Source organism: Rhinopithecus roxellana, chromosome 6 (genome assembly GCF_007565055.1).
Source record: "Rhinopithecus roxellana isolate Shanxi Qingling chromosome 6, ASM756505v1, whole genome shotgun sequence".
NCBI classification, from domain to species: domain Eukaryota; kingdom Metazoa; phylum Chordata; class Mammalia; order Primates; family Cercopithecidae; genus Rhinopithecus; species Rhinopithecus roxellana.
Genome location: NC_044554.1, coordinates 45,358,049 through 45,372,617, shown reverse-complemented (window position 1 = coordinate 45,372,617; position 14,569 = coordinate 45,358,049). Strand labels below are relative to the sequence as shown.

The 14,569-nt window shown below is 47.0% G+C and overlaps 1 protein-coding gene across 1 annotated transcript; it reads right to left on the bottom strand.

The window, feature by feature from the left end:
* Positions 1 to 7,842: 7,842 nt before the first annotated feature.
* On the bottom strand, positions 7,843 to 13,771 carry OCM2 (oncomodulin 2). Its single transcript, XM_030933175.1, has 4 exons — positions 13,617 to 13,771; positions 11,910 to 12,042; positions 10,207 to 10,316; positions 7,843 to 8,136 (listed from the first exon to the last, which is right to left on the bottom strand). The coding sequence occupies exons 1-4, from the start codon at positions 13,675 to 13,677 to the stop codon at positions 8,111 to 8,113; spliced, it is 330 nt and encodes a 109-aa protein (XP_030789035.1). The 5' UTR covers positions 13,678 to 13,771; the 3' UTR covers positions 7,843 to 8,110.
* Between the last annotated feature and the right edge of the window lie 798 nt (positions 13,772 to 14,569).

Sequence of the window (14,569 nt, the reverse complement as noted above, 5' to 3'; positions counted from 1 at the left end):
TCCCAAACTATAAGCCAAAATTATAATTAAGTAAAAATAGTCAAAATGAAAGCCACAGTTCCAGCCCTGTTTTATAAGCAATTAGGGAAAAATAACAGGATGCTTGTTTTTTCAGCTCTGTGACCTACGTTGCATTCTAGACCTTCATTTCTTTCTTTTTTATTTTCTTTTCTTTTTTTTTTTTTTTTGAGATAGGGTCTTGGTCTGTCATCCAGACTGGAGTGCAGTGGTGCGATCACAGCTCACTGCAGCCTCCACCTCCATGGCCCAAGGCGTCCTCCTGAATGGCTGGGACTACAGCTGCGCCACCACACCCAGCTAACTTTTACATTTTTTGTAGAGACAGGATCTTGCTATGTTGCCCAAGCTAGTCTCAAACTCCTGGGCTTAAGTGATCCTTGAACCTTGGCCTTCCAAAGTGTTGGGATTACAAATGTGAGCCACCACACCTGGCCATAGACTTTCATTTCAAAGTCAGCATATGCCCGGGCGTGGTGACTCACGCCTGTAATCCCAGCGCTTTGGGAAGCCAAGGTGGGCGAATCACCTGAGGTCGGGAGATGGGGACCAGCCTGACCAACATGGAGAAACCCCGTCTCTACTAAAAATACAAAATTAGCCAGGCGTGGTGGCACATGCCTGTAATCCCAGCTACTCAGGACGCTGAGGCAGGAGAATCGCTTGAACCCGGGAGGCGGCGGTTGCAGTGAGCCGAGCTTGCACCACTGCACTCTGACCTGGGCAACAAGAGCGAAACTCTGTCTCAGCAACAGCAAAGTCGACATGCATCGTTTGGGTGCTGAGAACAAGCTCTCTTGAGGCAGACCTGTGGTCATCTGCAAATTAGGTAAAAATAGAGAAGGCAAGCACAAAGATAAAGTTGGCTGTATGTTTGTCAATCCCTTTTCTGGATTGTTATAATTTTCTCTAGAGTTTTGTTTTCATTTTGGGTATGTTATATTTAACATTTTCCTTCAGTACATAAAAATACATACAAATGAGTCAAACAATGAATAGAAATTTTGGGAACAGAACGGCATGCCAAGCTTTCATTAATTTGCGTGTGGGACACACTCTTGGCATGAAAGAATTTTTTTGAGATCAGAATTTATTACTACTTTGGGCCAGGTACAGTGGCTGATGCCTGTAATCCCAGCACTTTGGGAGGCTGAGGCAGGTGGATCACCTGAGACTGGGAGTTTGAGACCAGTCTGGCCAATATGGTGAAACCTCATCTCAAGTAACCATACAAAAATTAGCTGGACATGGTGGCGGGCGCTTATAATGTCAGCTAGTTGGGAAACTGAGGTGGGAAGATCACTTTAACCTGGGAGGCAGAGGTTGCAGTGAGCCGAGATCATGCCACTGCACTCCAGCCTGGGGGCAACAGAGCGAGACTCTGTCTCAAAAAAAAAAAAAGAAATTTATTACTACTTTGGTTTAGTGATAATAATTGGGCAAACTCTGCATCTCTTTTCATTTTATTTATTTTATTTTATTTTATTAATTTATTTTTGAGACAGGGTCTCGCTCTGTCACCCAGATTGGAATGTACTGGAATGATCATGGCTCACTGTGGCCTCAACTTCCAGGCTCAAGGGATCCTCAGCCTCCCAAGTAGCTGGGACCACAGGGGCATGCTACCACACTCAGCTAATTTTTAAGTTTTTTTTTGTAGAGACAGGGTCTCCCTATGTTGTCCAGACTGGTCTTTTTAAAATTTAAAATTTGACTTTTTTCCTTCATTTTCTCTAGTTACCACGTTTTTTTTTTTTTTTTTTTTTGAGATGGAGTCAATCTCTGTTACCCAGGCTGGAGTCGCAGTGGTGTGATCTCGGCTTGCTGCAACCACCACCTCCTGGGTTCAAGCAAGTCTCCTGCCCTCTTGCCTCAGCCTCCCAAGTAGCTGGAATTACAGGTGCTTACCACCACACCTGGCTAATTTTTGTACTTTTAGCAGAGACGGGGTTTCACCATGTTGACCAGGCTGGTCTCTAACTCCTGACCTCAGGTGATCTGGCTGCCTCAGCCCCCAGCACTTTGGGAGGCGAGGCGTGAGCCAATGCACCTGGCCCATGCTGCACTTTTATAAAGGCTCCAGTCTTCTCTCACTGTTCTGTATTCCTCCCAGCTGGCGATAACTAGTATTACCATTTTACTACATCTCCTTTTATTCTTTTCATTGTGAGATACATGTTGAATAGGAAATGTGTATGAAATTTATGTAATGACTCAACTCGGGTAACTTAAAAAAATTATTTTCAAATTATACTTCCCATCAAAGACTTGGAAATGCTAATTTTTTTAAACAAAATGCAAACTTAGAAAAATAACAACTAGGCCGGGCGCGGTGGCTCAAGCCTGTAATCCCAGCACTTTGGGAGGCCGAGACGGGCGGATCACGAGGTCAGGAGATCGAAACCATCCTGGCTAACACGGTGAAACCCCGTCTCTACTAAAAATACAAAAAAATTAGCTGGGCGAGGTGGCGGGCGCCTGTAGTCCCAGCTACTGGGAGGCTGAGGCAGGAGAATGGCGTGAACCCGGGAGGCGGAGCTTGCAGTGAGCTGAGATCCGGCCACTGCACTCCAGCCTGGGGGCAGAGCGATACTCTGTCTCAAAAAAAAAAAAAAAAAAAAAAAAAAAAGAAAAATAACAACTAAATAAAAATGTACTAATTAATGAATATGCTCAGATGTGCAAAGAAGCCAGCCATGGTGGTTCATGCCTGTGATCCCTGCACTTTGGGAGGCTCAGGTGGGAGGATCACTTGAGGCTAGGAGTTCCAGACTACCCCTGGCAACATAGCAAGACCCTATCTCTACAAAAAATTCAAAACTTAGCTGGGTGCAGTGGTGACCACCTGTAGTCCCAGTTACTTGAGAGGCTAAGGCAGGAGAATCACTTGAACTCAGGAGTTGGAGGCTGCAGTAACCTATGGTTGCATCACCACACTCCAGCCTGGGCAACACAGCAAGACCCCATCTCTAAAAAATTGTTTTCTAATCCCCAAAGAGTTTTACTTGTATGCACAGGTGGAGTAAATCCCCCCTCAACCCCAGCAGAGCATGCTTAGAATCCAAATAACAGAATTAAAATTCAGTATGAGTATAGATGAGATTATCAGGTTTCATGTAAGCGTACCACCTGGCACTTCTCGGGTGTTAGAGATAGTGATTCATTATTGCTGCTTATTGGCTGTTGACAGAGACTCTGAAATGAGTCCCTAAGATTGGGTCGGAAGAATGAAAAAGTAGTGTAATGTTATTTGAAATGGACAAAAATAATAGTCCATTTACATTGTACTTTTGAAACAGTAGAATGAATAAAATTTATGAGTAACCAACTATAATTCTACCTATTGAAAATCCAGCCAGGTGCAGTGGTTCACGCCTGTAATCCCAGCACATTGGGAGGCCAAGGCGGGTGGATCAGTTGAGGCCAGGAGTTTGAGACCAGCCTGGCCAACATGGCAAAACCCCGTGTCTACAAAAAATACAAAAATTAGCTGGGTGTGGTGGTGCGCGCCTGTAATCCCAGCTCTTGGGAAGCTGAGGCAAGAGAATTGCTTGAACCTGGGAGGTGGAGGTTGCATGAGCTGAGATTATACCACTGCACTCCAGTCTGGGCAACAGAGCGAGACTCTGAAAAAAAAAACAAAATTTCTGGGTATTTATCCCTTTGTATACATCTAAGCATTTTCCCTGAGACAGTCAGGCCTAATAGTCTTGACCTAATCCAATCCTGATGAGCTTGGCTTTACTCACAGCAGTTTTTAATTGTGTTGTTTGGATTTGGGGAACGCTCCTGGAGCATTTAATTCCACCTGTGACTAGGAGGCAACCTCTTGGGGCACTAGTTTATTTTTGTAGAGATGGGTCTTGCTATATAAGACTTAATGACACAGTGTCCCCTGGGGGCTCCATATAACCCCCCCCCCCCCCTTTAGTCATTTTTCCTATTCAGGTGCCCTCCTGATTGACAGAAAAGAAATAAGAGAAATTAGGCTGGGCATATGGCTCATGCCTGTAATCCCAGCACTTTCAGAGGCCGAGGTAGGAGGACTGATTGAGGCCAGGAGTTCAAGACCACCCTGGCCAACATAGTGAGACACCCCCCCCACCCCCAGTCTCTATTTAAAAAAAAGAGAGTGAGGCCGGGCGCGGTGGCTCAAGCCTGTAATCCCAGCACTTTGGGAAGCCGAGATGGGCGGATCACGAGGTCAGGAGATCGAGACCATCCTGGCTAATATGGTGAAACCCTGTCTCTACTTAAAAATACAAAAAACTAGCCGGGCGACGAGGCGGGTGCCTGTAGTCCCAGCTACTCGGGAGGCTGAGGCAGGAGAATGGCGTAAACCCGGGAGGCGGAGCTTGCAGTGAGCTGAGATCCGGCCACTGCACTCCAGCCTGGGTGGCAGAGCAAGACTCCGTCTCAAAAAAAAAAAAAAAAAAAGAGTGAGAGAAATCCACGCTCTTAACCTAGATTAGGGTGAGGTTGTCTTGGCAGCTGCAGTGGGTAAGGAGTTCTTGGTCCATGAAAAACTCACAACTGTGATTTAAAAAGCATTATCGGCCGGGCGCGGTGGCTCAAGCCTGTAATCCCAGCACTTTGGGAGGCCGAGACGGGCGGATCACAAGGTCAGGAGATCGAGACCATCCTGGCTAACACGGTGAAACCCCGTCTCTACTTAAAAAAAAATACAAAAAACTAGCCGGGTGAGGTGGCGGCCCCCTGTAGTCCCAGCTACTCAGGAGGCTGAGGCAGGAGAATGGCGTGAACCCGGGAGGCAGAGCTTGCAGTGAGCTGAGATCCAGCCACTGCACTCCAGCCTGGGCGACAGAGCGAGACTCCGTCTCAAAAAAAAAAAAAAAGAAAAAAAAAAGCGTTATCATCCACGTTGTTTCTCTGAGGTGTCTGTGGTGGTCAGAAGCCCCATGGAATGACAGAATCACCCGTTTAGAACTGTTGATGAGACAAAGAATTCTTAGCTGGGGATGGCTGGTGCAGTGAAAAGAAAATAGCAGATCAGAATATACCAGTGTATGGTGTGGCGGTGAAGGCAAAATGTGGATTGTTTTAAGAATCAAGGCTCAGCCAGGTGTGGTGGCTCATGCCTGTCATCCCAGCACTTTGGGAGGCCGAGGTGGGCAGATCACCTGAGGTCAGGAGTTCGAGACCAGCCTGGCCAACGTGGTGAAACCCCTTCTCTACTAAAAATACAAAACTTAGCTGGGCATGGTGGTGCATGCCTGTAATCCCAGCTACTCAGGAGGCTGAGGCAGCAGAATCGCTTGAACCTAGGAGGCAAAGTTTGCAGTGAACCACTGCTCTCCAGCCTGGGCAACAGTGAGACTCTATCTCAAAAAAACAAAACAAAACAAAAAGTCACTATGCTGAGAGTGATACTGTAAAATAAATAAATAAACAAACAAAAGTTTGTCCCTGTCCCCCTAAAGTCATCTTGAGGCCCCCTACTAGTATGTGCCCCATACTTTGAGGAACTACATTTAACATGACCCTCCGCAAAACAGAGTTCAAAAGCCACTAAGCTAGTTAGTGTGCCAGAAGCAATCTGGAAGAGCCCCAAGGTCTCTTGTGAGCTGGAGGGTTTAGTAAAAAGTGTGAGCTTTTACACAAGCTCTCCAGAAAATGCCTCAATTGTTCCCAGGAGTCTTCAACTTGCAGGGTTAGCCAGAGAGAAGAGCTTTAATGTGCCACCTGGAAACCAGCCTGGTGAGAATTTCCTGGCTTGAGACTGCCCAGCCCTAATGACAGCCCTGTAACAGAACCCCGGAGGCTAGCCTCAAATGCGAAGGCGAGTCTAGGTGTACTGGGCTGAGGTGAATCGCCTTAGAGCCAGGAAACCAGTGGCTGAGGAAGAGAAGGGGGAGCTGTCAGAGGATGGGTGAGAGCAGGTGAGGCTCTCTGAGAGCTTGCTTCTCTCTCTCTCTCTCTCGCTCTTTTTTTTTTTTTTTTTTTTTTTTTTTGAGAGCGGAGGAGGAGGAGGAGGAGGAGGAGGAGGAGGAGGAGGCGGCGGCCAGGTATGGTTGTCATACCTAAGATTGGGTTGGAATCTTTTGGGAAGCCTAGGTGGGCGGATGGATCACCTGCGATCAGGAGTTCGAGACCAGCCTGGCCAACATGGTGAAACCCTGTCTTTAAAAATACAAAATTAGCAGGCCAGGAGCGGTGGCTCAAGCCTGTAATCCCAGCACTTTGGGAGGCCGAGACGGGCGGATCACGAGGTCAGGAGATCAAGACCATCCTGGCTAACACGGTGAAACCCCATCTCTACTAAAAAATACAAAAAAAATTAGCCTGGCGTGGTGGCAGGCGCCTGTAGTCCCAGCTACTCGGGAGGCTGAGGCAGGAGAATGGCGTGAACCCGGGAGGCGGAGCTTGCAGTGAGCCGAGATCGCACCACTGCACTCCAGCCTGGGCGACAGAGCGAGACTCCGTCTCAAAAAAAAAAAAAAAAACAAAACAAAATTAGCCACCACGTGGTGGCAGGCACCTGTAATCCCAGCTACTCGGGAGGATGAGGCAGGAGAATCGCTTGAACCCAGGAGGCGGAGGTTGCAGTGAGCCGAGATCACGCCACCGCACTCCAGCCTGGGTGACAGAGTGAGACTGTCTCAAAAAAAAAGAAGAAAAAAGACTTGAAAATGGGTCTGTGGTGGCTCACACTTGCAATCCCAGCACTTTGGGAGGCTGAAGTGGGAGGATGACTTGAGACCAGCAGTTCCAAACCAACCTGAGCAACATAGCAAGAACCTCCCCCACCATCTCTAATAAATAAACAATAAAAAGTAAGGCCAGGTGCGGTGGCTCACGCCTGTTATCCCAACACTTTGGGAGGCTGAGGTGGGAGGATCGCTTTAGCCCAGCAGTTCGAGATCAGCCTAAGCAACATAGCAAAAACCTCACCTCTACCAAAAATACAAAAGTTAGCCAGGTGTGGTGGTTCACGCCTGTAGTCCCAGCTACTCAGGAAGCTGAGGTGGGAGGATGGTTTGAGTCCAGGAGGCAGAGGTTGCAGTGAGCTGAGATCATGCCACTGCACTCCAGTCTGGGCGAGGGAGCCTGATCTTGTCTCAAAATAAATAAATATATAATAAAGAGGAAATGGGTCCGTTTGTACTAACCTGGAAGCGCAAGTCTCTCCTGAGCTTTACAGACCGCTACAGACACGCATTCTGTTTTGTCTTAATTAAAAGCAAAGTGGCTTTCTAACTAAGGCATGGCAGAAAACACACCGGTAAGAGTGATTGGCTGGGCGCAGTGACTCACGCCTGTAATCCCAGCACTTTGGGAGGCCAAGGTGGGCTGATCACTTGAGGTCAGGAGTTTGAGACCAGCCTGGCCAACATGGAGAAACCCCATCTCTACTAAAAATACAAAAATTAGCCAGGTGTGGTGGTGGGCGCCTGTAATCCCAGCTACTTGCAAGGCTGAGGCAGGACAATAGCTAGAACTCGGAAGGCAGAGGTTGCAGTGAGCCAAGATTGAGCCACTGCACTCCAGCCTGGGTGACAGAGTGAGACTCCATCTCAAAAAAAAAAAAGAGTGATTTTATGCTGGCGAAAATCCCTTTCTATTAATTTCAGTGTTCAGAAGAGTTGCTGAGAAAAATCCTAGCTTGACAATGGCATTTATCTGTAACTTTAAAGAAACAACCAAAAAAAAATCCTCCAAAACCTGATTTCCTTGTTTGCTCAAGCGTAACACCAGCGTGGCCCACTTCAAGCTTGATGGGACCAGAAATCTGACGAAAAGCCCTTGGTCCCAGCTTGCTTGAATATCCTGCTGAGAAAAAAACACGCCCACACATCGGCAGATATGAGAAGCCTGCCTTTATTGGGTGATTTTTAGAGGCATTGCCTGTCGGGGGATGGGGGCTTACAGAAGTCGTCAGGGCATATCCACCACGGAGAAAGTCATGAGTGACTCTCTCATGACCTCGCTGAAACAATGAGCAAACTGCAGAAGGTTTCCGGGGAAATTAACAAATTAGGTAGGGGTAGGATGTGGGGTTCCCCATTCCCAGGGCTTTGGAGTCCTTCCAGGTGATTATTCCTTTCTCTCTTTTCTCCAGAGACTGGGGCTTTTAAGAGTGCACCATTTCCTGGAATTCTAGAACACAGGAGGTGAGAACAGGGTCAGTGGAGGTGGCTTGGTTCTTTACAGACATGCTGTGGCCAATGAGAATTCCAAAGAGGGAAGGAAGTGAAGAAAATTGTCAGATGATGGGCATGGCCCCCTTGGAGGGGACAAAAGTAAGAAAAACCGGCCGGGCGCGGTGGCTCACGCATGTAATCCCAGCACTTTGGGAGGCCGAGGCAGGTGGATCATGAGGTCATGAGATTGAAACCATCCTGGCCAAAATGGTGAAACCCTGTCTCTACTAAAAATACAAAACTTAGCTGGGCGTGGTGGCGCGTGCCTGTAATCCGAGCTGCTCAGGAGGCTGAGACAGGAGAATCGCTTGAACCCGGGAGATGGAGGTTGCAGTGAGCTGAGATCGTGCCATTGCACTCCAGCCTGGATGACAGAGCCAGACTCCATCTCAAAAAAAGGAGAGGGGAGGGAAGGAGAGGAGACCTGGGTATCAATGACTATATCTCCAGGGAGTCCACAGGGTTCCCTTTCTCTGAATAATCTTATTTAACAAACACCTTCAGCTTTGCGATAGAGGCCTTTGAATTAGAACTTGTCAAGCCCATCACTTCTATTCGTTCATTTTGAATGAATGAATGAATTCAGTGTAATTACCTGTGGCCATCTGTGAACATTTAACTTGTTGTCTGGTCAATTGCAGACAGAAAGGGGAGGTTTTCTTTCTCTATTCTGTAGCTGGGTATCGCATTTTTAGGATATATTTGATAGGGTGGGACTTTGAACGGACTCTCCTCCATTGAACCTACCTCCACAAGTTTCTGTTACTGAAAGAAGGATAACAGTAATAATAACAAGGTATGGATGTTACAGATTGATATAAAAAACTGGGGATTTGCTTTATATTTATCGATAAACTTTGTTTATTTGGAAATCTTTCATGGTTATGTTTATCTTTTTTTTTTTTGAGACAGAGTTTCGCTGTTGTTGCCCAGGCTGGAGTGCAATGGTATGATCTCGGCTCACTGCAACCTCTGTCTCTTGGGTTCAAGCGATTCTCCTGCCTCAGCCTCCCGAGTAGCTAGAATTACAGACGCGCACCACCACGCACGGCTAATTTTTAATATTTTTAATAGAGACGGAGTTTCACCATGTTGGTCAGTCTGGTCTTGAACTCCTGACTTCAGGGGATCTGCCCGCCTTGGCCTCCCAAAGTGCTGGAATTACAGGCTTGAGCCACCACGCCCAGCCCATGGTTATGTTTAAATAAGTCAACCCCCCCCTTACCTAATCTGTTTTTATGAGCTATCTATCTGCATTAACTCCCATGTAGTAAGCAATAGTGGTATAATTTTGAACAGGGTTTTTTTTTTTTTTTTTAAATAAGCATCTAATGTAGCAGTTTTAAATTTCAAATTGGCACCACCGGAAGGACCACCATACGTTCTGCTGAGTTGGCAGGCACATAGCTAAAAAGCACGCTAGCAACGTGACAAAAGCAAGTGAAAATAGTCCTACAGCTGTGCTAGTGTATTCTAAAGCTCAAACCTAGGATTCTGCCTATGGAAGATGCAGTAAATGAGGTTGGCTTATTTGTTCTCTGTTTAATATTATCCACTTGGCGGGCTAATGTCCAATAAAAAATATTTGTCTAAACCCTTGAAAACGAAGAGGCCTTCATACGCATGCCAGTGGACCCTGGTCTGAAGATGTAAATCTTCCCCTTATTCTGAGAGGTTCAAACCCCACTGGTGGAAATTCCTTGTGCTATATGCAGGTGCATTATGGCATCTTGCAAATAATTGGCCAGGTGGCTAGCTAGTCCCCTAGTCAGGTGAAGGATATTTTGCAGCTCCTAGACAATGACCAGTGTGACCAGCTTCTATAGCACCTCCCGAGCATTATGCCAGGGTTTTCACACACATCATTTGCATCCTTACTTTAGTCCCATTTTACAGATGAGAAGACTGAGGCTCAGTAAGGTTAAGAAAGGGATTTTAAGCCACATCGGTTGGATCTCACAGCCCAAGCTCTCACGGATGCTTCCTGAGCTAGAGTGTTTTATGCTACGTACAGGCGTGGACGTACCCTCTGCTCCAATTTTTCCATCTCCGTCATTATCCGCAGCAGCCATCAAGGACTTGGTTTCTGACTCGGTCAGTTCTCTGGCACCACTCTCAAACTTCTGGAGGAAAAACCTACAGGATAATAAAGATCCATGGGGATTTTCTGAAAGATCATGCATCTCTGTGTTTACACTTTTGTTTTTCCTTTAAGTAAATCATCTGTTTCCAGCACTTGCAATAATTAGCCAAGGTCTTAGCAGAGGTTTCCTTAAGCTGTAGAAACCAATGGTGGGCATTTCATTTTTAAGGGTTTTTTTTGTTTTGGTTTGGTTTTTGGGTTTTTCTTGAGACAGGGTCTTGCTCTGTTACCCAGGCTGGAAGGCAGTGACATCATCATGGCTCACTGCAGCCTCAACTTCCTGGGTTCAATCAATCCTTCTGCCTCAACCTCCCAAGGAGCTGGGACGACAGGTGCTCCCCACCATGCCCCACTAACATTTGTACTTTTTTTTTTTTGAGACGGAGTGTCACTCTGTTGCTCAGGCTGGAGTGCAGTGGCCGGATCTCAGCTCACTGCAAGCTCCGCCTCCCGGGTTTACGCCATTCTCCTGCCTCAGCCTCCCAAGTAGTTGGGACTACAGGTGCCCGCCACCTCGCCCGGCTAGTTTTTCTGTTTTGTTTTGCATTTTTTAGTAGAGATGGGGTTTCACCGTGTTAGCCAGGATGGTCTCGGTCTCCTGACCTCATGATCCACCCATCTCAGCCTCCCAAAGTGCTGGGATTACAGGCTTGAGCCACCATGCCCGGCCAAAATTTGTATTTTTTTATAGAGACAAGGTTTTGTCATGTTGCCCAGACTGGTCTTGAACTCCTGGGCTCACTCAAGCAATCCGCCCACCTCAGCCTCCCAAAGGGCTGGCATTGTAAGTGTGAGCCACAGTGGCTGGCCCATTTTTAAGCTTTTAGTGTTTTTAATTTTTATTTATTTATTTATTTGAGACAGAGTCTGTCTCTGTCACCCAAGCTGGAGTGCAGCTGCATGATCTCGGCTCACTGTAACCTCTGCCTCCTGATTTCAAGAGATTCTTGTGCTTCAGTCTTCTGAGTAGCTGGAATTACAGGCATGAGCCACCACGTTTAGCCAAAGTTTTAGTTTTCTAAAGTCCATTTCCCAAAGGAAATCCCTTACACCAAAGAATCTTTGCGGCTGGGCGCCGTGGCTCACACCTGTAATCCCAGCACTTTGGGAGGCCAAGGCAGGAGGATCACTTGAAGCCAGGAGTTTGAGACCAGCCTGGGCAACATGGTGAAACCCCATCTCTACTCAAAATACAAAAATTAGCTGGACGTGGTGGCATGCACCTGTAATCCCAGCTACTTGGGAGACTGAGGCATGAGAACCACTTGAACTTGGAAGGCGGAGGCTGCAGGGAGCTGAGATCACCCCACTGCACTCCAGCCTGGGTGACACAGCAAGACCCTATCTCAAAAAAAAAAAAAAAAAAAAAAAGAATCTTTGCACCTGCAGTCTTCACTGCCCATGTTGAGGGCTTTGCATGGGTAGATGTGTGGTCAACTGACTCATGTCCTTTGCTTTAATGATGCTTGGCTGAATGACCAACACTGAGGCTGGCCATTGAAGAAATACTCAGTATCCTGGCCCCCATTGCACCCCAAGGCCACCCAGCAGTGCTGGGTACCAGACAGACTCAGGACAAAGCTTACTTAAGCTCTTCTTCATCCAGGTACCCGCTCTGGTCGTTGTCTATGAACCGGAAAACGTCCTTCACCTGACTGGCTGACATCTTGGAGAGGCCTGACGTCTGGAAGAATTTTTGGGGTTCAAAAGTGTCTGGGTCTAAAGAACAGAGAATGAGTTATTCTGACACTCATTGGATCACATTCTATATTGGGACCAAGGTACTGAAAACACAGATGATTAGAAATACTTCAACAATATCCCTGAGCTACGGGGATACTCAACTGGTCCAAGATTTTGGGACAGCCGAGACTTGATGCCTCTGTGATGGCATCCCATGTCCCCTCTGTCCCAGCCTTCCCTCCTCCAGCTGGTTTTGTCCATTTCCCTTTTCCGTTCTCCTCTCCTCTGCGCCTCCCCCTCCCCCTGGCCCACTTTACAGGCGGTGTAGCCCAGCCCGCAACATCCCTGGTCTAATTGGTAGGGGAAATGCAATCACTGGATTTCAACAGGCTAAACGGCCTTTGGCGATTTCTTTCTCTTGTTTTTTCTTTTCTTTCTTTTTTTTTTTTTTGAGACAGAGTCTCATCTGTCACCCAGGCTGGAGTGCAGTGGCATGATCTCGGCTCACTGCAATCTCTGTCTCCTGAGTTCAAGTGATTCTCCTGCCTCGGCCTCCCAAGTAGCTGGCATTACAGGCGTGCACCCCCATGCCCAGCTCATTTTTGTATTTTGGATAGAGACAGGTTTTTGCCATGATGGCCAGATTGGTCTTGAACTCCTGACCTTAAGTGATCCACTGGCCTCAGCCTCCGGAAGTGCTGGGATTACAGGCGTGAGCACCACACCTGGCCTTTCAGTGATTTCTTGCTTTCATGTTTTGTAGGTTTCTTTTGTCTTACAGAAGTGTAATTATGTGCTCAGATCCCAGATCTCTATAATTTTAGTTATCTAATAAATAGTAGTTTTCTTCTCCAATTCCACGAACTTTCCAGCCAAGCTCTTATTTATTTATTTATTTATTTATTTATTTATTTATTTATTTATTTAGAGACAGAGTTTCACTCTGTCGTCCAGGCTGGAGTGCAGTGTAGTGATCATAGCTCACCACAGCCTCAACCTCCTGGGCTTGAGTGATCCTCCTACCTCAGTCTCCCGAGTAGCTGGGACCACGGGCACATGCCATCATGCCCTGCTAGTTTTTATTTTTATTTTGTAGAGATGGAGCCTTGCTATGTTGCCCAGGCTGGTCTCAAACTCCTGGGCCCAAACAGTCCTCTCACCCTGGCCTCCAAAAAGTGTTGGGATTACAGATGTGAGCCACCATGCCTGGTCCACATTTTTTTTTTTTTTTTTTTTTTTTTTTTTTGGAGACAGAGTCTTGCTCTGTCTCCCAGGCTGGAGTGCAGTGGCGCGATCTCAGCTCACTGCAACCTCCGCCTCCTGGGTTAAGCAATTTTCTGCCTCAGCCTTCCGAGTAGCTGGGATTACAGGTGCCTACCACCACGCCCAGCTAATTTTTTTGTATTTTTAGTAGAGATGGGGTTTCCATCTTGGCCAGGCTGGTCTCCAACTCCTGACCTTGTGATCCACCCGCCTCGGCATCCCAAAGTGCTGGGATTACAGGTGTGAGCCACTGCATCTGGCTGCCTGGCCTACATTTTGATTTTGTGTTGCTTCGTTGAAGGTGCAAAGCTGTGAGGAAATCCCATCCCGCCCCACGTCCCCTCTACCTTGGCATTCCTGGAGGGCTGCTGCAATGTCGTCAGCACTGAGCACGTCCGTGATGCTCATTTTCTACCTACTCACACAGAATAAACGAGATGCGATAAGCCACAAGCAGGAATGTGCATATCCAGGGGAAACACATCTTCTCAGGCCCACTGAAACTGCATGTGTGTCTAGATTTTCTTTTTTCCAATTGAGATGGAGTCTCACTCTGTTGCCCAGGCAGGAATGCAGTGGCACCATCTCTGCTCACTGCAACCTCCACCTCCTGGGCTCAAGTGATTCTCCTGCCTCAGCCTTCCTAGTAGCTGGGATGACAGGTGCGCACTATCACACCTGGCTAATTTTTGTGTTTTTAGTAGAGACGGGGTTTCGCCATGTTTGCCAGGCTGGTCTCGAGCCCCTGACCTCAGGTGATCTGCCTACCTCGGCCTCACAAGTTGCTGGGATTACAGGCGTAAGCCACTGAACCAGGCCTGTCTAGAATTTTTAAAATGTGATAAGCATGGTTTTGTATTAAGTGACAGGACAGAATATCCAAATTAAAACCAGATACCAAAAAGACCCCAGCCCTTTTTATCTCAGAGCCTTCTTTTGAATATATGCCAAAAATGAAAACAAAAATACATGACCTAAAGAAGGATTCAATTGTTTTCTTATAAAAATTATACTGACATAATCAGTCATTTCCACAGACAGCTACAAACCATGTTACAAATGCACTGGCATTTTCCTACACCAGCCTGAGAGATGCAGTGTTGCAATTTCCATGTGGGAAGGGATACAGTTTGGTCGCTTGCAGACATTCTGCGGAAGAAGGCATGCTATCTGTCCTGAAAGGTGGAAGCAGATGGAGGAAAAGCCCATCTCCCAGAGATTAAAATCCTTCCAGGTGTCAAAGCCATGGGAAAAGAGGAGTCTAAGCATCTAAGCCTAATACGAATGCATGCAGTGAAGA

Bases quoted from the DNA above. Each gene is read 5' to 3' on its own strand.
- OCM2 (XM_030933175.1), bottom strand. From the start codon at position 13,677: ATGAGCATCACGGACGTGCTCAGTGCTGACGACATTGCAGCAGCCCTC. The intron at 10,317-11,909 runs GTAAGCTTTGTC...ATTATCCTGTAG, and splicing joins CTGGATGAAGAAGAGCTTAA to GTTTTTCCTCCAGAAGTTTG. The intron at 8,137-10,206 runs GTACGTCCACGC...CCTGTGTTCTAG, and splicing joins TGGAAAAATTGGAGCAGAGG to AATTCCAGGAAATGGTGCAC.